General features: G+C 44.1%; 2 protein-coding genes across 8 annotated transcripts in view; one reads left to right on the top strand and one right to left on the bottom strand.

Annotated features, from left to right (window-relative positions):
- LOC119905009 (extracellular sulfatase Sulf-2-like) overlaps nucleotides 1-7,155 on the top strand; it is a 120,215-nt gene extending 113,060 nt beyond the window's left edge. For 4 of the 7 annotated variants that reach the window (XM_038721667.1, XM_038721660.1, XM_038721661.1 and 1 more), the window contains 4 exons: nucleotides 6-129; nucleotides 1,186-1,222; nucleotides 1,387-1,443; nucleotides 4,597-7,155. In XM_038721667.1, coding sequence (XP_038577595.1) covers nucleotides 6-129; nucleotides 1,186-1,222; nucleotides 1,387-1,443; nucleotides 4,597-4,627 — 249 coding nt within the window. In that variant the 3' untranslated portion in view covers nucleotides 4,628-7,155. The remainder of the gene's footprint in view (nucleotides 1-5; nucleotides 130-1,185; nucleotides 1,223-1,386; nucleotides 1,444-4,596) is intronic. The other 3 variants (XM_038721663.1, XM_038721666.1, XM_038721664.1) reach the window with 3 other exon arrangements.
- Nucleotides 7,156-9,240: 2,085 nt separating this feature from the next.
- The window catches only part of LOC119905086 (myosin-7B-like), a 41,264-nt gene continuing 23,855 nt past the window's right edge, over nucleotides 9,241-26,649 (bottom strand). The window contains exons 26-45 of the mRNA XM_038721809.1: nucleotides 26,435-26,580; nucleotides 26,226-26,316; nucleotides 25,967-26,124; nucleotides 23,727-23,958; nucleotides 23,187-23,313; nucleotides 21,379-21,497; nucleotides 20,976-21,172; nucleotides 19,308-19,491; nucleotides 17,610-17,775; nucleotides 15,417-15,541; nucleotides 15,211-15,326; nucleotides 14,938-15,124; nucleotides 13,882-14,091; nucleotides 13,459-13,584; nucleotides 13,249-13,339; nucleotides 13,087-13,166; nucleotides 12,861-12,965; nucleotides 12,653-12,748; nucleotides 10,508-10,651; nucleotides 9,241-10,421 (exon numbers count right to left, since the gene is read on the bottom strand). Of these exons, the coding sequence (XP_038577737.1) occupies nucleotides 10,410-10,421; nucleotides 10,508-10,651; nucleotides 12,653-12,748; nucleotides 12,861-12,965; nucleotides 13,087-13,166; nucleotides 13,249-13,339; nucleotides 13,459-13,584; nucleotides 13,882-14,091; nucleotides 14,938-15,124; nucleotides 15,211-15,326; nucleotides 15,417-15,541; nucleotides 17,610-17,775; nucleotides 19,308-19,491; nucleotides 20,976-21,172; nucleotides 21,379-21,497; nucleotides 23,187-23,313; nucleotides 23,727-23,958; nucleotides 25,967-26,124; nucleotides 26,226-26,316; nucleotides 26,435-26,580 (2,712 nt within the window). The 3' untranslated portion in view covers nucleotides 9,241-10,409. The remainder of the gene's footprint in view (nucleotides 10,422-10,507; nucleotides 10,652-12,652; nucleotides 12,749-12,860; nucleotides 12,966-13,086; nucleotides 13,167-13,248; nucleotides 13,340-13,458; nucleotides 13,585-13,881; nucleotides 14,092-14,937; nucleotides 15,125-15,210; nucleotides 15,327-15,416; nucleotides 15,542-17,609; nucleotides 17,776-19,307; nucleotides 19,492-20,975; nucleotides 21,173-21,378; nucleotides 21,498-23,186; nucleotides 23,314-23,726; nucleotides 23,959-25,966; nucleotides 26,125-26,225; nucleotides 26,317-26,434; nucleotides 26,581-26,649) is intronic.

The raw sequence follows: 26,649 nt of genomic DNA, 5'->3' as shown, positions 1-26,649 counted from the left end.
GCCAGTTGATAAACGCTGTCAGCTCTTTGGATCGGACGGTTCTGAATCAGCTTCACGTTCAGCTGATGGAGCTCAGAGGCTGCAGGGGACACAAGCAGTGCAATCCTCGCACACGCTCAGTGGAGCAGGGTATGATAGTGACGCACACACAGTCCTACATTACCAACAGTAAGAAGGATTAATTCTTCAAACTTTGTAATTGTTTATCCGTGCAGGAGTGTCAATATCTCTTATTGTGTAGCAGCTAACGGGACTCCTGTCCATCTGTACAGTAAATGCGTCGATCTTTCTCAAACAAGTTGCAGCCCTATACAAGCAGAATGAGGACACAAGTGCACTGTGAAACTAGCAATCTATACAGTAAAAGTAGATGACATCCAATTATCTTTGCAAAATGGACGAGCTATAGTGTCTACGTCTTCCTGGCCACCTAGTCCAGAAACACCCCTCTTTTTTTTTTTCAGCACCCAGGACGCCACAGATGATCAGGGCATTAATTCTGCGTGGTTAGCATTATTGGTAGAAAACAAATGCCGTTTTTCCATTACCACTACCAGCTCGCCTCGACTCGCCTCGGTTTGCCCGTGCTCCGTTTTCCATTGCAGATAGTACCCCTCAATGTAGCTGGTCATCATAGCGACGCCACACACAACTGCCGCGACGTAATGTTCAATGCGACACACACACCAGCGACACACACAGCTTTCTCTTTTTTAAGTTAAAACGTTTGAATCTTCCTCAGAATATAAAGACAGATAAGAGGTATGAAAACCTTCCAGCTGTGTTTTCCTCTGCCGTTGTTGCCGCAGCGGTCTGTGTGACGGCGGGAGCAGAGGGCTCTGTGAGCGGGCGGCCGGGCCGAGTCGAGCTGGTACCGTGCGGTGGAAAAGGGGCTAAACTTCTACCTGCCTCAGAGGTTACAAACAAATCTTTATCAACAATCGTCAATAGCCAGAACAGTCTTCAGGGGCCGACAGGGCGTTTTGCACATGTACAGTGTGAGCTTTGGCTTTACATTGCAGTGGATTTACTCGTACGGTGTGAGTTGGAGTTAAACAACAAGATTTCTAAACACCTACAGCTTCAGTGAGTGATTAAAATACCTGCTCCAGCCAGCATGTCGCTGGTAAATCCACCTGATGAGGTGTGATCTCTGCTCACTAACCAATCAGACTGTCTCTTCAGCAGGAGGGCGGGAACACAGCAGCTTTGATGACTACAGGTAAGCACACACACACACACACACACACACACACACACACTGTGTTTTCCTGCTCTGGATGCTGCATGATTTCCTGACGGCGCTGATGGCTGCTGGTGGTGGAGCAAAGAGAGAGAGTGTGTGTTTGTGTGTGTGTAACACGGTGTGTATGTTTGTTGCATCAGGATGTTTGAGAGGAAGAAGTGGCCGAGAGTCAAGAAACCTTCATCATCTCGAACCCTGTGAGTCTTCCTCCTTGTCTTCCTCTTTGTAGATTGTCTGGCCTGCACTTTGCTTTCACCTGTCTGTCTGTTCAACATACAGCAGAATCATATTTTTACCCTGAACTGGATCCACGTATTCATTACATTCACTTTATTAAACCCCTCAAACATCAGCCTCGGCTTTTGCCACCTCACATGACAGGAAAGCAGCAAAAACAACCTGAACTATGGGCGAACATGGTTTGAGTTACATCTTTTGACCACGTTTAGGCTCAAAATGAAGACAAAAAATTTCTAATGGCTCAATAAAGGATTAATGAAATCACAAATGAAGTCAGCATCTCCTTAACCACTTGGAAACGGATTGACCCGGTACGGGGGGTGTAATCGATGTTCAAAAACAGCGGCCCTTTGTGTCAACAGAGACCATCTGGCGGGCCGCCATCTTGGTGAGGTCGGCTTAGCTCTAAGTTTCATTTCTGTCTCAGATTGAAGAAGAGTTTGCTTTGGCGGAGGCGGTCTTTATCGACCTCTGCTGGCGATGCGTAGGAGCTACACAGACATGTGTAAAGCGTGGGAGTGCTTTTGGAATATTGACTGTTTTTATCAATATTTCAATGTTTTGGAAGCTTTATGTTATTTGGAACGTGGTTGTGTGGAGAGAAATAATGTTTTGAAGATAACTCCCAATAAAAGTCAACATATAAACAGTAATTATGGCCATTTTCATCAAATTTACAGTTACAGTTTTATTCCAGGTGCATTATAATCTACCTTATGATGGTTTTGATGGTTTATTGCATTAAAATATAGCTTTTTTTACCAGGCGAGGATGAAAATATCATATTTTTTCTGTATTTCATCTCCATGTAGTCTGTAATGGTAAAATAAATGTGTTAATGTACAATGGATTTATATTCCTCTGCTTCTGACCTTTCAAAGGAGACCAGAATGATGCATCTAGGCCAAATGGTTGAGGAGATATTACTGATTTCATTTGGGTTTGTTATTTTAGGCGTTTTCCCTGGAAATAGGTACAAGGGTTCATGTTTAACTCCATGTAAAAAGAAATGAGAAACCAGAAACCGTGTCGTTAACAAACACACAGAATCCAAATGTTCGGCAGCCAGCGGCAACTTCCTTTTTGGCCTTTTTGATTCCTAATACCCCCGACAGTTCAGGAAGTTGTTTGCAGTTTTCTAACTTTTATTCGAGCATCGAGTGAGCGAGGAACATTTAGAGGAATTGGCTCTGGTTCTTTTCATATTATTTAAGAAAGAAAAGAAACTAAACCCAACCTGATTTTCACCACATTAAGGCTCCTGTAAAACACACTTATCATAAATGTTGAGGTGTGTTGTGGTTAAAGAATAAAAACATATTTACTTAGTTTTAACTTGAGTTGAACATTATGTTGTATTTTGTCGTGCAGAAGAACAGAAACATTGTTCTTGTTATTATTACGAGTCACAGCAGATAAATGGAGATGCAGTGTTACGAAGAGGAGTATCACTCAAAGAATGAATGAATGATCAATATTTGTTCTCTATCTGGAACATCAGGAAGAGGTCAGGCCAACAACAAACCAACTAGCCCTGTTAGAAATAAAATCTATAAATTAAAGTTAGAATCCTAAACAGGTTAAAACATCAACCTGCCAGGGACTTCAGATGAAAATTAGTCTGTACGACTAAATCTGGCGGAGGTGCCAGTAACAGTAACTCAAATCTAACAGCAACCTTTTTGACCTCAACCTGACAGCACAGCTTACAGCACATAAAACCCTCTGGATGTAATGCCACATTCAAACCAACCGCGAATTTTGGCCTCGCGCCGCTTTCCTCGCGTTAGTACATTCGCTGCAAGTGTTCACACACAACGCGAGAAGGTGAATAAACACAACTCCCTATTACTACAACTGTATGAACCCAAAGTAAACATTCTGCTGTGATTAAATAGCAATAAACGGATCAAACTGATGCTGAAATAACTACAACATGATGCAGATTTGTTAAACATATGAATTCATGCTTTGTTCATTCAAAGCAGAATCTGAACGACTACGGGTGTTTATTTGTCTAAAAGCTGCAGCGCTGCTCCCTGCTCCTCTCCCCCACGTTTAGCAGCTCTCAGCCGGCCAGCAGATTTTCAATCCCTCCATTTAACTAGAGCTAAATGGAGGGATTGCACATTTTAACTCATTTTACACCTTCACCTAGCTGATGTTCCCAGCGTTGATCTATGGACGACAAAGTCACTCAGACCAGTTTTGTCCAGATAAAAAAATCATCATCTCTAAGATGTATTGCCATGAAGTTCTCTAGACATTTCCATCAGCCTCAGCTGTAGTAAATGGCACCTTTGAAGTCACATTGAGGCCCCATCCACACTACATTTTAGTTTACAAACGGAGTTTGAAAACCAATCCGACCCCCGTCCACACCAACGTATCAGAGTTGATCTCCGTCTACATTAAAATGAGTGAAAACGCACATCTAGTGGCCGTTCAGGTACACTGGGCGTGCCACTACAGCTGAATGTAACACGGGAGTTAAAAGCGGCGGTGGCTGGGAGTCTCGCAAAGTAAACGCCGACATGCACAAGTGTCGGCTGTAAGTGTTATTTGCACGGTACAAAATATTTAAATAAAAATACCAAATCAGAAACTTTGTCAGCAGCATCGTGTTTCTGCTTTGCACGACTGATGAGAGCCAATCAGAGAGGCAGAAGTGTTTTAGGTCTTCATTTTTGCCGTTTTAGTCTGGACGGGAGGAGCAAACGTAGCAAAAGGTCTCCGTTTTAAAACCAAAACGCAGCAGTGTGGACGGGGCACGCTGGCACGCCGACGGCAGAGCCTACAGGAAAAATCAGATGGTTCAGTCTCTTGCTCGAGAACATTTTGACATGTAGACTGGAGGATCAAACTGAGCCACTGCTGCCGATCAGCTTCTACCAAAACAAAGATGTGGAACATAGGAAACATTATACCTGCTAAACATGCTAAGAAGCATGTTAGCACGTAGCATGAGCCCCCCCAACAAACCTGATGATCTCTGGTTCGCTGCTTGTTTCTGCTGCTGCCTGTTTTCTGTCTGTCTGCTGACTCTCACACACAAACACACGCTCACTGTGCTCGTAACCTGACTGCGGTTCTGTGTTCTGTCGACCCAGAGGTCCAATCTGGGACGGCTGGAAGGGCTAAGTCTCCCGATTGGCTGGAGCAGGCTCCTGACCCCGCCCACAGAATCCTGAAGGAGCACCGGTCAGCCAATCAGCTTTTGCCGTCTCTGTGACATCATCTGGCCCCACCCCCGCCCCGCTGCTCAGGGAGACGCCGGGACGAAAAACACCCGGCGCACTTCTTCACCAGCTTTTCCTCCTCATCCTCGATCTGAGGAGGGAGAGGAAGATCGAGGAGGAGGAGGAGGAGGAGACGGCAAAATCTGAGAACCTCGTCAGTTGAACGGGGGAAGAACCAGAACTCCCATCTTCTTCCTCCTCCTCCTCCTCCTCCTCGTCAGGTGACCTCCCGGCAGCCATGTTTGTTTTACATGTTCATATGTAGTCTCTCTAACAGTCCAGTAAAGGACCCGCTCTCCCTGTTGTTGTTGTTGTTGTTACTAAACTCAGACTGAGACGGAAGAAGACGAAACTTCCACGTCGAACACTCTGACATCACCGCTGATGTAAATGTGATGTCATTTCCTTATTTTTATTTTTAATTTCTTCCACTAACTTGAACGCCGGTTACAGCGGCGACCGGCGGCTTCACTGGCAACAGAGCTACAGCTGTACTAACCTGGTGACTTGACTACAGTACCCACAATGCAATGCGGCAAGCCCCGATGAGAACAAACGAGGAAGAAAACACAAGATGAGAGGCAGATGTCGGCTCTTGCTCTGTGACGCCACTTGTTATTATTATTATTTTTTTACTCATGTTAACCATCAAACATCGCCGTCCACTCACCTTCTCCCCCTGCACATACGTTTCCTTTTCACTTCAGGTGTTTCCTCCTCTCAGCTGATTTTGTTGTTAGCAGATTTTTCAGCCTCCGTTTTCTCCCTCGCCCGAATCCCAACTCCTGGTCAGAGACGTCCTGAGCTCTAAATTAGAAGATGTAACTTATAAAATGTAAAATATAACTGTAGAAAAACCACGACTGGATTCACACGGGAAGTGAAAAAAATAACTGTGCACACACCTGTTCTGGTGATTTCCGCCCGCCAGCGCTTGCCGATTATGAGCAAGAATATTAAGACGTCAGATGTGTGTCGCTCGCCTCTCAGACACTTCCAGACTGTTGAATCCAAATATCTCACCGCATTTATTATTATTTAATTTTTATTTTCTCTGGTTTGATTTCCTACATTTCCCAGAATGCCTGTCAGCAGCACAAAGACAAGGTGTGTCCAGCTTCTTCGTGCTCTCTCTTTATACCACTGGGCGACAGTACAGAAGAACCCAAATGGTGTTTTTTTTCTCGGCAGGTAGACGACACGTTTCAGATGTTATGGCATCAGCGCGTGAGCTGAAACAGCTTTACCGATTGGCCGATGTTATAGACCAATGAGGTAACAGCTGCTGTTCCTCTGTGCCATATTCCTTTGGCATGTTATGCAGCCTGGTAGGGGTCTTTTGATAAATCATAACCTCCAGCTGCCCTCTGATGATGGATTCATGTGGCCATTTAAATATTGCATCATTTTGTTCTCAAATCACCTAATTTACAGTTACTCCAGCCTGTTTCTGATATCAATATTCAAGTCACAATTATGACGGATTAAACTGCTTTTTATAATAATAATAATAAAAATAATGAAGTCCCTGAAAATCTGAATCAGGATTCAGTGATATGAAGTCGTGGCCGCATGAAGGGGACAACTTCCAGTTTGAGCGAATTATTAAAGCAAATGTGGAGCACGATTTAGTGTTTGATACCACATTATGTTGAGTTTTAGTATTTTAAGGGCACAATTTGAGGTTTGAAGGTTTTGAATTATTAAACTGAGGTGACAAAATACACAAATTGGGGATTCTAGGGAACAATTTATCCCCCTGAGACCTACTAGGCTTTATTTAATGTAGGCTGCCCAGGACATCTGGGCTGCTTGTTTGTTTCCACATATGGTGGAGACAGAAAGAAGCCCTCAAACACCAAAATCTGACATTTGTTGTGTTTCCGGTCGACCCTCATCAGAGTGGGACGTGGCCTCGTGTTGTGGATCTACAGTGTGAAAGTGTTTCAGGCGGATTTTTTTTCCCTTCCTGTGTGAGTGCAGCCAACCAGTCTGCTGTCTATATAGTTTATTTTTTAACCCCAAATGTATTTGCTCTGCGGTGCTATTTGCTGTCTAGGAAAAACCTCCCGGTTGTGTTTGAATGTATTTTTAAATGTTTAGGTGTGTTTTCTAAAGACTAATGGTGAATCGGATTGTTCTGGACCAGCTGAGGCTTCAGATCAGATTTCTGGTTCTGAACTGGACGCACACACACACACACACACACACACGCTGAAGGACAAACTGCTGAGCACTTTGATTGGAGGATGGAGGGATGAATGGACCGACAGAGGTTTGTGTTGAGACAAGAAACGACGACACGTGACGTGAACCTGGCCCTGTGCGGCCAGTAAATACTGATGTAACACACCTGTACAGTCCCCCACTCGCCTGTGGACACAGTGTTTGGTTTTAGTTTGTGAATAAAGTGTCGATTGCTAAAATGCACCTTTTTTGTTTGTGTTTAAATCTAAGGGCTGTATTATAAATTATTCAACTGATTGTTTGGTCGCTAAATGTTTTAATATTAAATATTTTTAGGTTGCTATCATAAAAGAAAACAAATATTCACGTTAGAGATGCTTGAACGGGTTAAGTCATTGTTGTCTAATAGTCTAACAGCTTTCTTGTTTCAAAGGATGACGTCTCAGTGACTGTTGAACAGACTGTCAACCATCGACCAGTCAGAGCTTCATATTGGGCAACCCAAATCTGAGATGTCATGTTCCTTTCATTGCTAGCTACATCTATGAAAAGTAGTACCTGGAAAATTGCAAAATAAAATGCAACAAGCATGGATGAGACGTTTGCAGCTGCAGGTTATTCCAACCCATCTTACCCCAAGGTCGTCACATAGGGGCACATGATCAAGACCCCGTGGCCTTAGCTTCATTAATAGTACAACTTAAGAACAGATAAATCATCAGGATTTCGTTTGTTCTGTCCAACACATTCATATTTTGGCTGTAATGAACACTGCAGCCTCTAGGGGGCAGTAGACTTTCAACTGTTGATGCAACAAACGCCAAGCACAAACCTCCGGGCAATATTATGTAGCAGCAATACCGGAGGCTGCAGTTTCAGGACCCCCGCAATCCGCAGTAGTAGGACCGTAGTTCTTTTGCGACAGCGCCATCTAGCGGAGTGTTGATGGTAGTGCACAGCAACAAGGAGGAGGTTAACTCTGTCTGCTAGCATGTTAGCCATGAGGCCGATGTGCACAGCTGTAGGGTTAACCGGTCGAAATGTATATAATCAATAACTTAAGTTTAGGCACACACTCGGTGATGGTTGTGGTTAGGGTAATTGGCTTCGGGGGGCTGTCAAGAGTAACGCTAGCTAGCTATCAATCTATGAGAAAATGTTTCTACTTGTCAGCTGATTTCTTCCCTCAGTAAACACTTTCCTGATGAGTTTATGGTCTCAGTCGCTAGTTTCAAGTCTTCTTCAACACAGCATGATGTTCATTTAGTAAATTATGGTCCCATTTAGAGGAACAGAGACCAGGAAGCAGGGGAGGCTTTAGGGCGGGGTTACAAGCTGATTGACAAGTCGCTACCATGGCGACCTGTCAATCAGGATAGAGGCGACTCGTATCCGCTGCTCTGTGTATTGTTTATTATTGTCTTGTTTTAAGCCTGTTTTTTTTGCTAGCTAAAATTAGCATTAAAGTTAACATGAATTACAATTCCACTTTGTAAAACAAGCTAGCTGGCACTACGCTCTCGTCCAATTATGTTCACGTCTGGTTCCAAAAAACCAAGAGTGAGTCAAACTCATAGCCTCAAAACGGTAGTCCACAAACCAACAGGTGACGTCACGGCGGCTGCGTCCACTGAATACAGTCTATGGATAAACCTTGTATTTCTTTGTGTGTGTTTGTTTGCAGAGTAATTGTTAATGTTGTTGTTGGTGAACGCTATGATTTGTGTGGTGTTGTGTGGTGTAGAAGAAGAAGTTAAAGATGTCGGCAAACAGTTTGTCAAGGTCAACAGGTATTTATTTTTAAAACCCACACATCAAAAGTCAAACATATAGTCTAAATACAGGCGCCTGGTTTATTATGAATGTCTAACGAATGTCTAATTGTGGTTGTGCGTTTTCCAACTGTGATCACGTTTAAGCAGTGCTGAAGAATTGGGGAGCACTGAAATCCAGCCCTTATAAAATAGTAACATGTTAGCAAACAGCTGCCTACTTCTACATCCAATCGGGTGATTCTAACTGCTCAGAAGATCATTGGTACCCATTTCCAGAGCACCAGCAATATCATTGAGGTGCCTACGAAGAGTCCAAAGGATACTAAAGGACAGTACCCACCCAGCCACAGCCTGTTCACCCTGAGATTAAGAGTCTGATAGTTCCCCCCCCGCCCCCCAAGGTATCTGACTCTTAAACTCTAATTCATCCTCAGCACTGCTCCAGTGATGATAGTTTATTTCTGTTACCATTTTACATAATTGATTCTTTATTAATGTATATTGTCTGCTGTGTAGCAGAAGGGAGTTTCAAAATTCAATTTCATTATATAACCTGTTATATTGTGACAATAAACCCACCTACCTATCCAGCAGACACAGAGCAGCAGGATCATTTAGCTCTGGTTTTGGTCTCCACCAGCTCCTGGGGAAAGATCTAGCTGCTAAATGCTCCAGTATGTTAACCAGCTGGTCTCTAACTGTGTCCATCCGCTATTTGCTGCTGAGAAGGTGGTTGCCTACAGTTTTATATGGCGAGAGCCTAAAGGACTAAACCAGACAGTGAATGCGCCAAAGCTATGAGCTAAAAGAAGCTAAAGGCAGCAGAGAGCTGCAGAGTCAGCATATTGTAATTCAAGTGGTCTGAGAGAAAACTAGATTTCTGCACCTCCTCTTGGCTGTTTTTTCAGCTTTTAGAAAATGTAGCTCGTGACGGGGAACTCTGGCCAATCATGTTGAGGGCTGTTGGCTGTCCTACAAATCTGTGAGAAGACGAGTCAAGGCGAGAGGGGCCAGGGCCTTGGCGAGACTCACGCCATGGAGAGCCAGCCCTACGAGGGATGAGGTTTTGCAGGGTTACTTCTGCTGCCGTTCAACTTGTGGGTTTGGTGGGAGGGGCTTTGCGGTGTGATACGACGCAACAGAGACAGATGCCGAAGGTTTTGCATACTGCAGCTTTAATGCAGGTTTAATATAATGCGCTGTATGTAACCTCTAGCCACTAGTCTTGAATTACTTATTACTTAGTCTCAATTTGTCCTCAACTGTCTGCAACCAGGAAAGTTTTCACTCCTCACAAATGAAAATGGAGGCAGCTTCCAGGAAATACTCTTGCCAGCTCCAACTGTCTCAGCTTTTCTATGCTACCAGTGATCAAACTGAAAGCTTTATAACCTCAGTAAATAATATTACAAACTCACTGAGGACGGCGTGACAAACTAAAAGCAGTTCAGGACTGCTAACCCGTATACTGGACCTGCCTCAGCTCGACTGCTGCTGCCAATCCCAGCTCCCGATCCCAGCTCCCGTACGTACTCAGCACCCTCAACACTTCCTGTACAAACCGGTTCGCAATGCTTTACAGTGGAGAAATCCAGAAACATACTGACATGGTTACATACAATAGAAGGTCCTGGAGTATTCAGTACAAACACATCAGACAGAAACACACAGCAAATCAAACACCAGAAACACACTGGTGGTGTTTGAAGAGGCAGCAGAGCTTCATTCAGCGATCTGCAGAAACATAAACAGCCAATTAGAAACAACAACAACATTTTTTATCATAAAGAAGCACTTTCTGATTCAAGTGCGTGACTCACCATGACGACCTTGTTGGTCTGATCGCGGGTCCGAATCCGCAGCTTGTTCACGGTCGTCTCGGCCACGTCGGCTCTCTCCTCGGCGGCGTCCAGCTCGTGTTGGACTTTCCTGAAACGCACCGTGCTGCAGCTCACCTGCTCCTCCTGGCGGACACACAGAGAAGCGACAGCTGTCATTCTACTTTAAATCTGCTACAACTTTTTTTTAATAGCCACTGAGGGTTCACCAGAAACCAGATGATGAAGTTGAACCTGTTAGCAAACAGTTGCTTATTTCCACCTCCAGTTATAGAGCAACATTCATGTGGAGTCATGTTTGTATTGCCCCCTCTTTTTGCTCTGTTTTTGGTATCCACCAGCTCCTGAGGGAAATATATGTCTCTTTAAGTTGATCTTTAAGTGAGTTGAAACTCACTCTAAAGATCCACAAACCCGAGGAGCAGCAGATTTAGCTGATAACTTTCTGTAGTTTCCGTTCACACTGCACATATTTGTTCAATCAATCAAACTTTATTTCTAAAGCACATTTAAAACAACCAGGTTGACCAAAGACAAAATACAACACAAGACAAATACAACATACAGCTCTCATGCCAGATTAAAAGCCAAGGAATACAAATGTGTTTTAAGTCGCTATTTAAAAACCGGAAGGCTTGGTGCCAGTCTGACATGAAGAGGCAATTCATTCCACAGTCTCGGGGCTGCGACTGAGAAAGCTCGATCCCCCCTGCTCTTGAGCCGTGTTTTAGGGACAACAAGAGGTGACTGGTTCGCAAACCTTAATGACCTTGAAGGAGCATGCGGCTTCAACAGATCAGTGATATAGACTGGAGCTAGTCCACGAAGGGCTTTAAAAACAAACAATAGAATCTAAAAATCAATCCTAAAATTAACTGGGGGCCAGTGAAGGGAGGCAAGAACAGGGGTGATGTGATCTCGCTTACGAGTTCCAGTAAGGAGACGAGTGGCAGCGTTTTGAACCAGTTGTAGTCGAGAGAGGGAGGCCTGGCTAACGTCTACATACAGAGCATTACAATAGTCGAGGCGTGTTGTGACAAATGCATGTATGAACCTCTCAAAGTCTGTGAAGGATAAAAAGGGCTTAAACTTAGTAAGAAGTTGAAAGAAACTAGCTTTCACAACAGAATTGATCTGCTTCTCCATTTTAAAATCACAATCCATTTTTACTCCAAGGTACAGACTTAACATAAGGTTGCAAAGTGGCCAGGTCTATTTGAGAGACATCAGAGGCGCCACTCGGTCTAAAAACAATGACCTCAGTTTTACTCTCGTTAAAGTTAAAAAAATTTAAGGCCATCCAGGCTTTAATATTATTAAAGCAGTCAATCAACCTTGTTAAAGAACTACCATCATTTCTTTTGATGGGCAGGTAGATTTGCGAATCATCTGCGTAGAGATGGAATCTGATGTTATGTCTTTTTAAGATTGATCCAAGGGGAAGCAAATAGAGTGAAAAAAGAATTGGCCCGGGAATCGAACCCTGGGGATCTCCACATGTGAGGGACACAGACGGTGAGACAGAGCCACCAAAACTGACTCTAAAATCTGTCAGACAAGTATGACCATTCTAAGGCGGTGCCCTTAATCCCCACGCCATGTTCGAGGTGAGAAATAAGGATGCTGTGGTCAACTGTGTCAAATGCTGCTGTAAGATCTAAAAGCATAAAAATTGCACAATCTCCAGAGTCAGTTGAGATTAAAAGATTATTAAAAACTCTTAAAAGTGCAGATTCAGTGCTATGAAATGTCTTAAAACCAATTGGAACACCTCAAGAACACCATGCGTATCTAAAAAGGACTGCAACTGTAAAAGACCTATTTGTTGTTAATCGTTGTTGTTGTATATTTTTATATTGTCAATTTATATATTTATGTACACAATAATCTCTTCCGTAGCAGTACTTCGTATAACTTGCATTTGTTTATTCCAAATTTATATATTTCTAGATTTATTTATGTCAGCTGTATGTTTGTCTACATGTTGCACCTTATCACCAATGTATGTGTAAAACACTACTTTGCAATAAAGCTCCTTCTGATTCTGATTCCGTACGTTCATGGCTACCAGAGACACCTTACACATTGTCATTTTATTGTAATAATAAAACATTAATGAAGACTCACTGCGTTCTCGGCTTGTCTCTTGTAGCTCTTGACTTTGGTCTGAAGCTTATCGACCAGCTCCTGCATCCTCAGCAGAGTCTTCCTGTCCTCCTCCGTCTGCAGGGACACAAAGAGAACCAGTTCAAAAGCATGGAGAGAACAAAGAACCGGCAGAACATCCGTCTGATACTGACAGAAGCAGCAGCTGGATGATGGGAGGTAATCACACCTGGTACGTCAGCTCTTTGATTCTCCTCTCGTAGCGACGGACTCCTTTCTGGTATTCCTCGCTCCTCTTCTGCTCCACCATCAGCTCCGTCTGCAGCTCCCTCACCTGCACACAGAAGATGTCTCATCGAGTCACTTTTCTTTCTGCAGCTCTTCACTACTAAAGCCCAAGACCATGAAACTGGTGGCAGTGTTGAAAGATTGGACGATTTTACAATTTCACTCACTCTTGTCTCCAGTTTATGGAGCTGTTTCTTTCCCCCCTTCAGCGCCATCTGCTCCGTCTCATCCAGTTTGACCTGCAGCTCTGTCAGAGACACACGACGACCCCGTTAGCATCAACCTGCAGCAGCACAGGTGAGTTCAACAGCGTTTGAGATTTTTTGTACCCTTCGCCGTTGACTCCACGTTCCTCTTCATCCTCTCCAACATGCTGCTGCTGTCCTGCTCCTTCTTCAGCTCCTCCGCCATCAGAGCCGCCTGGTGAAACACAAACATACACACAAGACCGCAGACGAGGTCAACATAAAGCAGCTGAACACCAGTGAAAACCTCAGGGTTAGTTTTGGTTTGGACAGGGGTCAGAGGTCAGGACTGACATCAGTGATGGCCTTCTTGGCTTTCTCCTCAGCACTGCGACTCTCCTGCATCGCCTCGTCCACCTCTCCTGTCAGCAGAGACAGATCGGCCTCCAGCTTCCTCTTCTGGTTCACCAGACCTGCGTTCTGAAACACAGGAATTCAATGATCAGTCAGTTCACCGATCATCCAATTCAACAATTGGTGGATCAGTCGATTAGTCAATAAGGCAGGTGATTAGTCCATCGATCACTGAAGCAGTCAGTCAGTGCATTAATGTCAATCACTCTATGGTCACTTAGCGGATAAATCAATCGGTCAGTAAAGACAGTCAGTCCGTTGATCAATCACTGGTCACCACACACAGTCCTATCACACGCTCTGCTGCTGCTGATCGTGAGCCGTCCTGTTGGTGCGCCCTGCAGGGTGCGTTTCTGTTCGTACCTGCGAGGCGAGCAGGTGAGCTCTCTCTGTGACCTCCACCAGCTCCTGTTCGGCCGTCCTGCGAACGCGGTCCGTCTGCTCCAGGATCCCTCGCAGCTCCTCCTCCTCAGCCGTCATCAGCGTACAACGCCGCTCCAACAGGACAATCTGTTCCCGGAGCTGATTGGTCAGCTGGACTTTATCTTCCAGGTCCACCTGTTGTTCTTTAACCTACGAGAGGACGCGACACACAACACAATGAGATCTGCCATGCAGCATAGGAAGAGCAACTATACATCCAAATAAATATCTAGGGAGCAGAGAAGCAAACTGAAAATCCAACCTCTGGTTTACCTTCACCGGGATAAGTTGTTCTTGCTAACATGTTAGAAAGCATCCAGCACACAAGTAATATCATCCTACTTTGTGTAGATATGTTCACATTGATCAGCTGATTCCCTCACTTATTCTTTTACATAATGCCAAGAATGCAACATGAGCTTTTGCATAAAGTGCCATATGTAGTTTGAAATAAATCACTTTTTATTGTAAACAGGTTATAACCTCTAGATGAACCATTCGCCAGCTTTCTCGGTCGCCTCTGACGACCACTATGCTGCTTCCTTTGTGAAGAAATAGGTTCGTATTTTCTCCATAATTCATTGGTTTATGGAGGCTGTGTCGTTCATGCGCGCTCCAGAGACTCTTGCCTACTGATTCTGATCTGTACACACGGCGACTGACAACACCCCAGCGAAGGACTTGGAGCCTGCTAACAACCAAAACACGGTCAACATCAGAAAGGCTTGAGTCACGGAGAGAGAGCGCCGCTTTGTTTTGGATATGAAGACCAACACGGAGTTGGCTTTCATTCAACAAAATGTTGCTTTAAGACTTCTCTGACTTTGGCATACCTGTTGCACCCTCCACTGCCTTTTTTTGAAAACAAAAGGTCGACATGATACTCAGAAGACGACCATGACGGCCTTAGAGTATCTGTCGCCTTCAGTAATTTATCCATCCTTGCCTTTATTGTCTTGGTATCTCTTGGTATGAATGCGGAGCAGATGAGACTACCTGTGTCTGTAGGTGTCTGATCATCCTCTGGCTCTCGGCTGCCTGTCTGGTAGCCTGTCCCAGCTGAACCTCCATCTCGTTCAGGTCAGACTCCATCTTCTTCCTCAGACGAACCGCCTCACTGCGACTACGAACCTCCGCCTCCAAGGTGGCCTGCATGGTCTCCAGAGAGAGCTGGTGGCTCCGCCTGGTGGACAGCACTGCTATTACTACTCAAACGCATTTATTGTGCTGGCTTCTGATTGGCTGCGGAGACTGTCAGTAGATTGGTACCTGAGGTTGTCGATCTCTTCATCTTTCTCTGAAATCTTGCGCTCGATCTCGGACCTTATCTGCTGCAGCTCCATCTGAAATCTCAAGGTCTTACTCTCCTCGTGCTCCAGAGTACCCTGGTTGGTAGAGGTGGCAGATGCAGTAGCTTAGGAAACAGTTTAATTGGTAGAGAGTTGACAGGTATCCACAACAGGTAAGTCGTTTACCTCTGCTTCCTCCAGGGCTGCCCTGATGTCACTCTTCTCCACATCGAGGAGCTTCTTCATTCTCTCCAGCTCATTGATGGTCTTCCCTCCTTGGCTGATCTGATCGGTCAGGTCCAGTATCTCGTCTGGAGGCAAACACAGTTACATAACAGTTAGCCAGGCATGGTTAGTCAACATTTTGTCAGAACCAAAACAACCACAGCCTGCTGCTTTGGTCTGATGTGAGGCAGCTGTCAGTGTGAAACAGTCTGAAACTATTTTCCGTGGCTCAATGTTTCTCAAGAAATGAGATGGTGTAAAGTTCGTTGCTGCTGTGGTTTCCTGGAAGATTAATAAAAAACAGCATCAGAGGTTCATAAAGAGGGTTTGATGCCACCATGTTTGCTTTCAGTCCTAAAATGCGTGGACGGCACTAAAAGACGATTCTTGACCCGACAATCACCTCCTTTTAAACAGCAAAGTTATGCTACTCCACCACAGTTGACGGAGTTTGTGAACCACACATTCCCACTCAAAAAACGAAGAGTGGTCAAAATCTGCTCATTGGCGAATTATAGCGTGACCAGACGTTTTCCGGGGACAGTCCCAGGTTTTGGTGGCCTGTCCCCACCAAGACCTGTCTTGGCCTCCAGCACCACTGTGAGGAATCTTGGAGTTATCTTTGATCAGGTTTAAGTCTCACATTAAGCAAATTTCAAGGACCGCCTTTTTTCACCTACGTAATATTGCGAAAATCAGGAACACTAAAAATTATGCAGAAAAACTAGTCCATGCATTTGTTACTTCTAGGCTGGATTACTGCAATTCTTTATTATCAGGCTGCTCGAAAAAGTCCATTAAGACTCTTCAGCTGATCCAGAATGCTGCAGCACGTGTTTTGACAGGAACCGGGAAAAGAGATCACATTTCTCCTGTCTTAGCTTCTTTGCATTGGCTTCCAGTAAAATCCAGAATAGAATTTAAAATCATTCTTCTTACCTACAAAGCTCTTAATGGTCAGGCACCATCTTATCTTAAAGAGCTCATAGTACCTTACTACCCCACCAGAGCACTGCGCTCCCAGAATGCAGGGTTACTTGTGGTTCCTAGAGTCTCCAAAAGTAGACTAGCAGCCAGAGCGTTCAGCTATCAAGCTCCTCTCCTGTGGAACCAGGTTCCAGTTTGGGTTCAGGAGGCAGACACCATCTCCACATTTAAGAGTAGGCTTAAGACTTTCCTCTTTGATAAAGCTTATAGTTAGGGCTGGCTCAAGTGAGTCCTGAACCATCCCTTAGTTATGCTGCTATAGGCCTAGACTGGCGGGGGATTTCCCATGATGCACTGAGCTCCTCTCTCCTCTACTTTCTCTCCCTCTGTATGCAACCTCATCCCATTATTGCATGTTACTAACACAACTTCTCCCCTTTCCAGTAGTCTTGTGCTTTCTCGTCCCTCTCCTCTCTCCTCCTATCACTTCCTGCAGGTGTTTCTGGCTCTGGAGCTGTGGAGTCTGGATCTGTGGCTGCGGGTCACCTGCTGCCCCTGTGTTCCTGCTAGACCTCCAAGTACTTTTGGTACCTAAACCCAACCAAGTACTTTTGGTACCTAAACCCAGCCAAGTGCTGTTGGTACCTAAACCCACCCAAGTACTTTTGGTGCCTAAACTCAACCAAGTACTTTTGGTGCCTAAACCCAACCAAGTGCTTGTGGTGTCTAAACCCAACCAAGTGCTTGTGGTGCCTAAACTCAACCAAGTGCTTGTGGTACCTAAACCCACCCAAGTACTTTTGGTGCCTAAACCCAACCAAGTACTTTTGGTGCCTAAACCCAACCAAGTGCTTGTGGTGTCTAAACCCAACCAAGTGCTTGTGGTGCCTAAACTCAACCAAGTGCTTGTGGTACCTAAACCCAACCAAGTGCTTGTGGTGCCTAAACCCAACCAAGTGCTTATGGTGCCTAAACCCACCCAAGTACTTTTGGTGCCTAAACCCAACCAAACTGCAACCGCTTTACATCGTCAACAAAGTCTCTGGCGCTTCACTTGCCATTTGGGTCACAGAATCTGATAGGTCACACATTTTGGTGTCACACCGGCTACAAGTCCCGAAACACTGGCCGTTGTCCCCAGAGGATAAATCTTCATCTAGCGATGGCCAATGGGTTCCGGGATTGTGGCTAATCTAAGTGAAGAAGACTGAGTGAGGGAGACTGTACCTTGCAGGTTCCTGTTTTCTCGTTTAACTGTCTCCAGGTGGTCGAGAGCTTCTTCATAGCAGTTCTTCAGTTTGAAGAGCTCGGTGCTCAGACTGCGGGACTCTCTCTGCGACGCCTCCAGTTCCATCTGACTCTCCTCAAACTTCAGCTTCCAGTCACTCAACAACTGCATCAAACAAAATGGAAAACACTGCTTATCTTACTGCCACCTTCTATGTCTACAAGTGGTGAGTATTGGATCTTATTTCCTACATTGTTTACGATTTTATTATGGGATAAAGGTCCAGTGTGTCATATTTCTGAGGATCTATTGACAGAAATGCAATATAATATCCATAACTATGTTTTCAGTGGTCTATAAAGACCTTACATAATAAACCATTATGTTTTTATTACCTTAGAATGAGTCATTTATATCTACATAACTGCGGGCACCTCCTTCCATGGACGTTGCCACGCTGCATCGTCATGTTTCTACAGTAGCTGAAAACGGACAAACAGCGCTACAGAGCGTGTTTTGTCACTACATTCTTCTGGTTCTACTTCTGATAATCATCAAAATTAAAAGGAATGAACACTTGAAATACATCAGTCTGTGTGGAATGAATGTATACATTATACAAGTTTCACTTTTTGAATGGAATTACTGAAATAAATCAACTTTTTGATGATATTCTAATTATATGACCAGCACCTGTATACTGCAGGGGTCTGCAAAGTTTTGCATCAGAGCAATAATCAACCATTAAATGGTCTATATTGATATGTTGTTCAGTTAGCTCACTTGGTAATGGGCAGGGCTATCAACCCAAGGGCTGTGGGTTCAATCCCACCTTAGGGCATATTTCAGTTTTTCTCTCTTCAACAAATGGATTCTGTGGCAAATGTTTTTCAGATCACAGCATGTGCTGCAGTGTTTTTGTTTCTGTGTTTGATCAACATCCATCAACCTACGGACGCTTTTTGCATTTCCCCAGTATCTCCAGGCAGAGCACATTTAAGGGAATCACATTTTCTGACAGCTCTTTCAGAGGTGTGTCAAGTAAAAGCTCAGTTCATCTCTAAATACAGCATTGCACTATATATGCTTGTCGCGCTTTTGTTTTGTGGGCAAAACCACTAAAGAGGAAGTGATTATTTGAGTAACTGTTGGTGTCATGACTGAGATCTATTTCAGCAAAGCTATCAAAGTATTTATTTATATTTTTTGCCGCTATCGAGGCACCGTAATCTGGCAGCTGGCCAGATATTATTGCTGGCGTGCAGTTTTGGCGAGGGTCCATAATCACAGAGAGAATGAATGTGTTTCACTTGTCAAAGTTTGTAAAAACTTTATTTAATGTGTGGTTTATAAATGACTGCGGTGCAGAAACAGTGACAGTGTTTCACACTCTTGGGTTACATTAACCATGTTGTCTGTCAGTCGCCAAGTCACAATAACACATTTACTGAATACTTAAGTAAATATAATTTCTTAATAAATATACATAAAGAAACTTCATTTCTTGACTGGCCACTCTCTGCTGTCTCAGAAGAGACATCTTTTGTGCTGTTGTCAGCCACCGTAGCTGTCCGACGCTCTTTGAAAGGTTAGGGGGCAGCGGGAGACTGGACAGGTGGTTGCAATTCACAACCCTCACCACTAGATGCCACTAAATCTTACACACTGAACCTTTAAGGCCGGCGTTGCTGACTGACCTTTTCAAAGTTGCGTTGCTTCTTGTCGAGAGCCAGAGCAGCAGTGTTGGAACGCTCCAGTTCAATCATCAGGTCTTCAATCTCTGTCTGGAGACCCTGTTTGGTTTTCTCCAGGGAGGAACATTTAGCTTGAGACATCTCCACCGTTTCCTCGACAGTCTGCAGTTTGACGACTAACTTCTTCCTACAAACAACAGCACCAGAACTCATGTACTCGACCGCACAGCTGGGAAAAGAAATAACTTGAACCACAAAAATATGCTTCAGGTCAGAGCTGTTATGCAGCTGGTAAAGACACTTGTAGAGTCTTAACAGTGGTGGAGCTAAACATTTAAACTTAAACCTGTGGATGGTGCTAGAAGAAAAGTCATGGTCTCATTGATATCTGAAGGGGTTTATCCTCTGGGGATGAATTTTAACTTTGGATGTTATTATTTTTGAGTGTTAAGTAGAAAAACCAGAGGAAAGGTCAGCAGGTCAACAACATGATTACGATTCAGTCTCTGGGGAACAAGGACAGTCCCCTCCAAAAGTATTGGAACAGGAAGGCAAATTCTTTGTTTTTGTTGTCACTGAAGACATTTGGGTTTAAGATCAAAAGATGAGACAAGAGTTCAGAATTTCAGCTCTCAGTTCTTGGTATTCACATCTAGATGTGTTAAACAACTCAGGACAAACCACCCTTTGTTTGAACCCACCCATTTTTTCAAGTGAGCAAAACTATTGGAACATGTGACTGACAGATGTTTCTTGTTGCCTAGCTGTTGCCTTTTAGCTTGATTGTTCACTAGTCACTGCATGACAAGTTTTCATCCTTGGTTCAAACCTATAAAGACTGCTTTTCCTGTTAAAGAGGATAAACCAACATGAAGACCAGAGAGCTGTCTATGGGAGAAAAGCAAGCCATTGTCAAGCTGAGAAAAGAAAGAAAATCGACCAGAGCCATTGGACAAGCATTGGGCAGAGCAAGCACAACAGTTTGGGCTGCATGGCTGCTTCTGGAACAGGCTCATTAATATTTATTGATGATGGAACTGATGATGGTCGCAGCAGAATGAATTCAGAAGCGGACAGAAACATTTTGTCTACCAATTTACAGAGAAATGCACATACGCGGAGAATGTCAGAAACACATGCAGGTAGACAGACGAGACAAATCAAAGAGTCACATGCTGCATCACAGTCACCGGCAAGTGTCATCTACCTTTGCAGTTTTCAGTTATTCCTGCAATTTCATCGCAACCCCCCCCCCAAACCATCGCAACCTTCATCGCAATTTTTTAGAAAACCTGCCGCAAAATCACAAAAAAAGGCCCAGTATCTCCAGTATCTCTTTGATCACAGCTCCACGTACACCGCTTGTGGAAAAATACAAACACTGACACACAAGTTACTGTTAGTAAGCTATGATCGGACAGTTACTGTAATGGGGAGGGCTTTAGTGCTCAGTTAACTGCCAAGGATCAAAGAGTTTGTCAGACAAAATTACACAACAAAGGCAAAAGCTGAAGGAACGCAAACAGAAGCCTAAATCCTAAAAGCTAACTATATGTTACGTAATACTTGTGTCTGCGCATACTCATCGTTACACTTTTTTGAATACTGAAAAACATCAGCAGTAACAGTCACAGCAGTGGTAGTTGTAGTAGTAGTATCAGAGTATCATACTTTGCGTCTTCCAGCTCCTCTATTCTCAGCACAGCGTCGGTCTCGTACTTGGCTCTCCACTGAACCACCTGGCTGTTGGCTTTAGACAGCTCCCTCTGCAGTTCAGCCTTGGCCTCCTGCTCAGCTTCCAGCTGCTCTGTCAGCAGACTGCAGTCATGACGGGACGCCTGCAAAGCGTGAGCCAGCGCCACACGAGTCTGAAACACACACATATGTAATTACTTTTAACCACGGACCTGATTCCCATATTCCTTTTAACACACCTTTAGCAGAGAGGAACACAAGCTGGCTTATTAAGATCTATGTACAGCTGTTAGCATGAAATAGGATGTAAACAGAGCTGCGACACCCAGCGGGCACAGAATTGAAATGATGGATGAGAGTTATTAGGGTTCAGTGTTACTTTGCTCTCCTCCTCCAGCTGCCTCTTCAGACCCTCAGAGTTTTGGCAAACCCCGGCCTTGGAGCGCTGGAGTTGACCAATCATAGCATCTCGCTCCTCCAGACGACGGCTGTACTCGGCTACAAGAACAACACGGAAAAGAAGATGAACATGGGTAAGTCGAGCCTCCTTCATTAGGTCCTCAAATGTTGTTTCTGGTGACTCAGGAGTTACAGCTGGTCGTCCACTGATCATAGGGTTGGTGGAGTGTCTTTATTATGCTTTTTGACTTTGTCCCTTTTCTTTTATTGTGGTATATACACCTTTTTTGTACATGTAACAGGTTTGCATAGTGAAAAAAATCCAAAAGTCTAGCTCAAAGGGAGTTCCCATCACCCAATGCTCCTGACTGCCTGAAAACAGCTGGATTGTAGTCCGGCCTTTACTTCTATAACCTATCTGAGTCCCTTTGTAACACGTGTCATAATGTTCGCCTAGCGGCTGGTGTGGCACGCCCCCCCCCCCCACAAAAAAAAAACACTGGTGGAGAAACACACTGAGCACACACAGTGACAAGACGTCCGCCTGTTGACTCCCCTAACCCCCACCTGGTCGTCAGTGGACATAAAGCTGTGATGTAGAGACAGAGCTCAGTTAAAACTTTACGTATAAATGATAAATTTGTTGCAAATTAATAACTCACAACTCTGAAACATCTTGCCTCATTACAGGTTGCAAAGCTGATTCGGGAACATATACAGATGTTCTGAACCCATAGCTGTTTCTCAGTCTGCATTCTTGTCTGTACTTGTGTTCTTGTGGACTTGGTGGTGACTTGTGTGGACTTCGGATAGCCAGGTATCCCAGAATGCATTTTGCCGCCAAAAAGCGGAAATGTTGGAGGAGAAAACTCACAACTGTAAGTTATAATACTGCTGTTATTGTGTCACAGAATGCAGTTTTAAGAGTATTTTTTTTGCGGGAATATAGTTTTAGTATGAGGTTGATTTCTCAAGATGGAGCTGATTTAAAAATTTGCAACGACGTTTTCGGAGATGCGAGGTCCCGCCCGCTAATGGGTCTGGCCACCATCAAGTCCGCTGCTGTTCCAATTGCTGAATGACTGACTGCGTGCTCCTGTTCCTGGGAGTTTGTAGTCCCCGAGCCGAACTTGCCAAGTCTGAGTTTTAAAGTACAGAAGTCCGAACTTGGCAAACTTGGGATTGAGAAACATGACGTTCTGAATGTTTTGGATCACACTACCTTGCTTGTCAGGACCCGCCACCACTCTGCTTGTGATTGTACATTAGTCCTTACCAAAGGTACAGAGCATGTGCAACTTAAAACAAAGATCGGATAGAAGTGAGATGCTTCACTCTGTAGCTAAAACAGAGCTGCAGCGATGTGCAGTATGACAAAAATGTGGTGTTTTTTGAAAATTAAAACATGTACACATATATATAAACATGTACATATATATAATATATATATAGTGTGTGTGTGTGTGTGTGTGTGTGTGTGTGTGTGTGTATAAGAGACATCTTCTATCCCAGAAGAAACCTAAATTACTATGTAGCCTAGAGGACGCAAGTCATTTAGGATAATATGGCCGCATTGTGAACCTATGAACTTAAGTCATATTTAAACAACTATTGCTTTGTGTTGTTGACCAGAAAGATAATAGCAAGACTTCCCTCTGTGTGCATGTATCCTATAAAAATAAGATTTTGGCTGTATTACTTGTGTCCCCTTCAAAAATTGCTCTTGAGAAATTTTATGTTTATTGTCCCCCCCCTACTGTGAGGTGAGATTTACGCCCATGGCTGTACCAGTCTCTGTGACCGCTCGTGCTTTCTGAGAAGAAACTTCGGTCAGCTGTCTCTGCAGCTCCTCTGCTCTGCTCCTGCTTTCATTCAGCTGGTCCTCCAAAACCCTGCACATCTTCTCCACAGCTCCCTGTGCACAAACAGAGAGACACAAGTAGATCATAAGTCATCAAACAAGCAGCCGTATCAACTGATGATTGAATCTGGTCCAGTGTCACAGAGGCAACACATTTTTGACAGAAAGCTTCATTACAAAACTGCAGGTGTGGCAGGGAGGCTCTAATAAAATGTTGTATCCAGGGTCTTTGCAGCTGGATCGGTATTAGAAAGTCAGGATATGGAATAGTTGAAAAATTACCTTTTAATATTTGTGGCTTCATATTAATTATTAAAACCATTTTATCTTTTTGCATCAAAGTGTGGATTTGAAGCTTTAGCCTGTCCATCAGAAATAGACTCAACAGTCTCCAGAGACAGTTTAAAAAGCCAATTTTATTCCTTTAGTTTGGAGTTTTATAAGGTTGTTTTATAAGCTGTTTTTACCTTGGACCTGGATAGTTGCTCCACATTAGTAGCCAGGTCGTCGGCCTCCAGCCTGAACTCGGCCTTCTCCTTCTCAAGTTTCTGTTTGGTTCTCTGCAGAGCGTCTATCTGCTCGCTGAGCTCTGCCACCATGTCCGAGTGCTTCTTCCTCAGAGTGGCGGCCGTCGCCTCGTGGTGAAGCCCCGCCTCCTCCAGCTCCCGTCGCATCTTCAGGAAGTCTGCCTCCCTCTTCCTGTTTGACATGAAGTTGGGTACACTTTGTAGTCACAGCGTCCAATGCTATGTTTAGGTACAGTGTAAAGAATGCAGACAGGATTAAGAGACTGAATAAACATTTGAGTGGAGAAGCATCTCACCAATGGCTGCCTCCTTGAGATTGGTACAATGTAGGTTTACCAATTATAGTATTGGATAGCTCATTACGATGTATGAAATGTATAAATGGAATCACAAGTCCTTTGCATTACATTAGACTACACTGTGAAACATTAAGTTAGTTAGTTTTTGTATTATAAAATAATAAATCCAGGATAATAACAGACTGGATGTATCCACCATGTTGATATTTTGTAACAAAGCACCAGACGTTACCATAACTGGAGGAGATGGTAGCGATAGCAAGCCTGGTTAGCAAGGTGCATCTGTAATTCACGTTAACTGTGATTTTAACTGGGATGCTAATTTTTGGCTAGCAATAAAAAAAGGGGGTAAAACAAAACGTACCTACTGGAAAAAATGAACAGCCGACTCCTAATAAGCTTTTTCAACGGAGACTTGTCAATCAGCTTGTAGCCCCGCCCTAAAGCCTCCCCTGCTTCCTGGTCTCTGTTCCTCTAAATGGGACCATAATTTACTAAATGGAAGAAGACTTGAAACTAGCGACTGAGACCATAAACTCTCAGGAAAGTGTTTACTGAGGGAATAAATCAGCTAAGAAGTAGAAACATTTAACCATTATTTCTAATGAAGCCGGACTTCTTTTTGCAACCAAAGGAGTCGCCCCCTGCTGGCTGTTCGAAAGAATGCCGGAGGTTCAGCTTGCTTACTGCCCAGTCGGGAGTATAAACTGCTCCGCAACCAAGATTTACAGGCTGTAATGACACATTAGTCGATGGTACAAATGCTTCTCTTGAATAAACTGTGTGAACGTTTAACGAATGTTCTTGCTAGATGGTAAGTGACCATTAGCAAGGCAACTTGCTTGGAGAGCTATTGTGAATCAGCAGTTAGCTCAGCAGCTACAGCCAGTTCCAAGCTAGCCCTAAAAAGTAGCCATTGCTTCACCAAACCTCTAGCAGGTGAGGACAAGTCGATGAACTTTGGGTGTCCCACTTTCCAAAGAGCAACCAGGCCATAAGGGTCGACAGCCATGCTAGCACCTAGTGTTGTAGTACTCGAGACCGGTCTTAAGACCACTTTTTGATGGTCTTGGTTTCGTCTCGGACTTGACCGCATTTGTACTCTGTCTTGGACATTGAGGACTCGAGATTTTATTTTGAGACCAGTCAAGTAACTTTGGGAATATCAATAAATTGCTTTTGCATTGTGTGATTTGTTAACATACTAACTTTGATTAGATGTAAAACTCGTTGCTTCAAATGCAACCAATAACCCTAAATAAAAATGTGTTGTTTCCGTTAACGGCTGTCCCCCCTCCCCGCGATGGTAAGCGTGGAAGAGGAGTGTTGAATAAAGATGCTTACGTTGATTTCAGCTCTTAGTGTTTGTATGTGAGTGTTTTAATGGGAATGTGGATCTTTCAGATCGATTTGAGAAGCACCTCTCATGTTATTCCACATTTTATTGTGTGTCATGTAATGTGGGGAACTGGTCTTGGTCTCGACTCTGTCTCGCCCTCCATCGGTCTTGGTCTTGACTTGTTCTCAGCCCCTAAAAGTCTTTGTCTTGTCTCGGTAAACTCTGATCTTGGTTTTGACTTGGTCTCGGTTTGGGCGGTCTTGACTACAACACTACTAGCACTTCTGTAAGGCGGTTCTTAGATACAGCTGCTGATAAAAATGCTGATGTTCAGCAGGTATAATGTTTGGTCATAAAGAAAACTATTGGACCCATGAACATGTTGACCTGATGATGCCGATTAACAGTCAGAGGATCACCAACTTGATGGGATCCTGAGCGGAACGTCTGACCCCCATTTCACTACAATCCATCAAATATAAAACCGAAACTGTCAACCCGCTGTTGGACGTTAGAGGATTATAACTGTAGATGATGATGACCTGTTGAGAGCGATCTGAGCGGCCGATGCTCCTCCAGCCTCTTCCAGTTTTTCTCCAAGCTCCTCCAGCTCCCTGGCGATGTCGTTCCTCTGACGCTCAGCTTTGGAACGCCACGCCCGCTCCGCCTCCAGCGCCTCCTCCAGCTCCTCAATTCGAGTCTGAGGGTGCAATCACAAAACAGTCCTGTAGAAGCAGCAGCAGTGATGAAGGGGCCGATCAGGAAGCTAAACGGGTTCTATTCTGAATTAATCTCACCAACCTGAAGCTCTTTCATCTTCTTCTGAAGCTGAGCAGCCAAACTCTGTTCATCCTCCATTTTTGATTGAAGCTGACCCAACTCAAAGTCTTTTCTTCAGGGAGACAAAGAAAGAGTATCAAGGGAAAGGAATAAACACACTAAACTTTATTTTTTAGTTGAGCTCGTCCTTGTGGAGAAATTCTCTTGTCAGGCAGCATGTGTTTTCTTACTTCTTCAGTCTCTCTTCCAGCTCTTCCTTCTGGTTCTCCAGGTCCCTCACAGAGTCCATGGACAGCTTCAGATCTGCCTCCAGCTTCCTTTTGGTTCGTTCCAGATCTATGCGCACCTTCTTCTCCAGCTCCAAGGAACTTTCCACCTGCAGGGAAGAGAGGGGGGAGGCTTAGTCATAGAAAGAGAGTACCTCGACCTTGTAGGTGTTCCAAAA

This window comes from Micropterus salmoides, unplaced genomic scaffold (genome assembly GCF_014851395.1).
Source record: "Micropterus salmoides isolate LMB-PRFRI ecotype aquatic unplaced genomic scaffold, ASM1485139v1 Ms_hic_scaffold_16, whole genome shotgun sequence".
Lineage (NCBI taxonomy): Eukaryota > Metazoa > Chordata > Actinopteri > Centrarchiformes > Centrarchidae > Micropterus > Micropterus salmoides.
The sequence above is the reverse complement of the archived record's forward strand: the minus strand, read 5'-3'. Positions and strand labels throughout refer to the sequence as shown.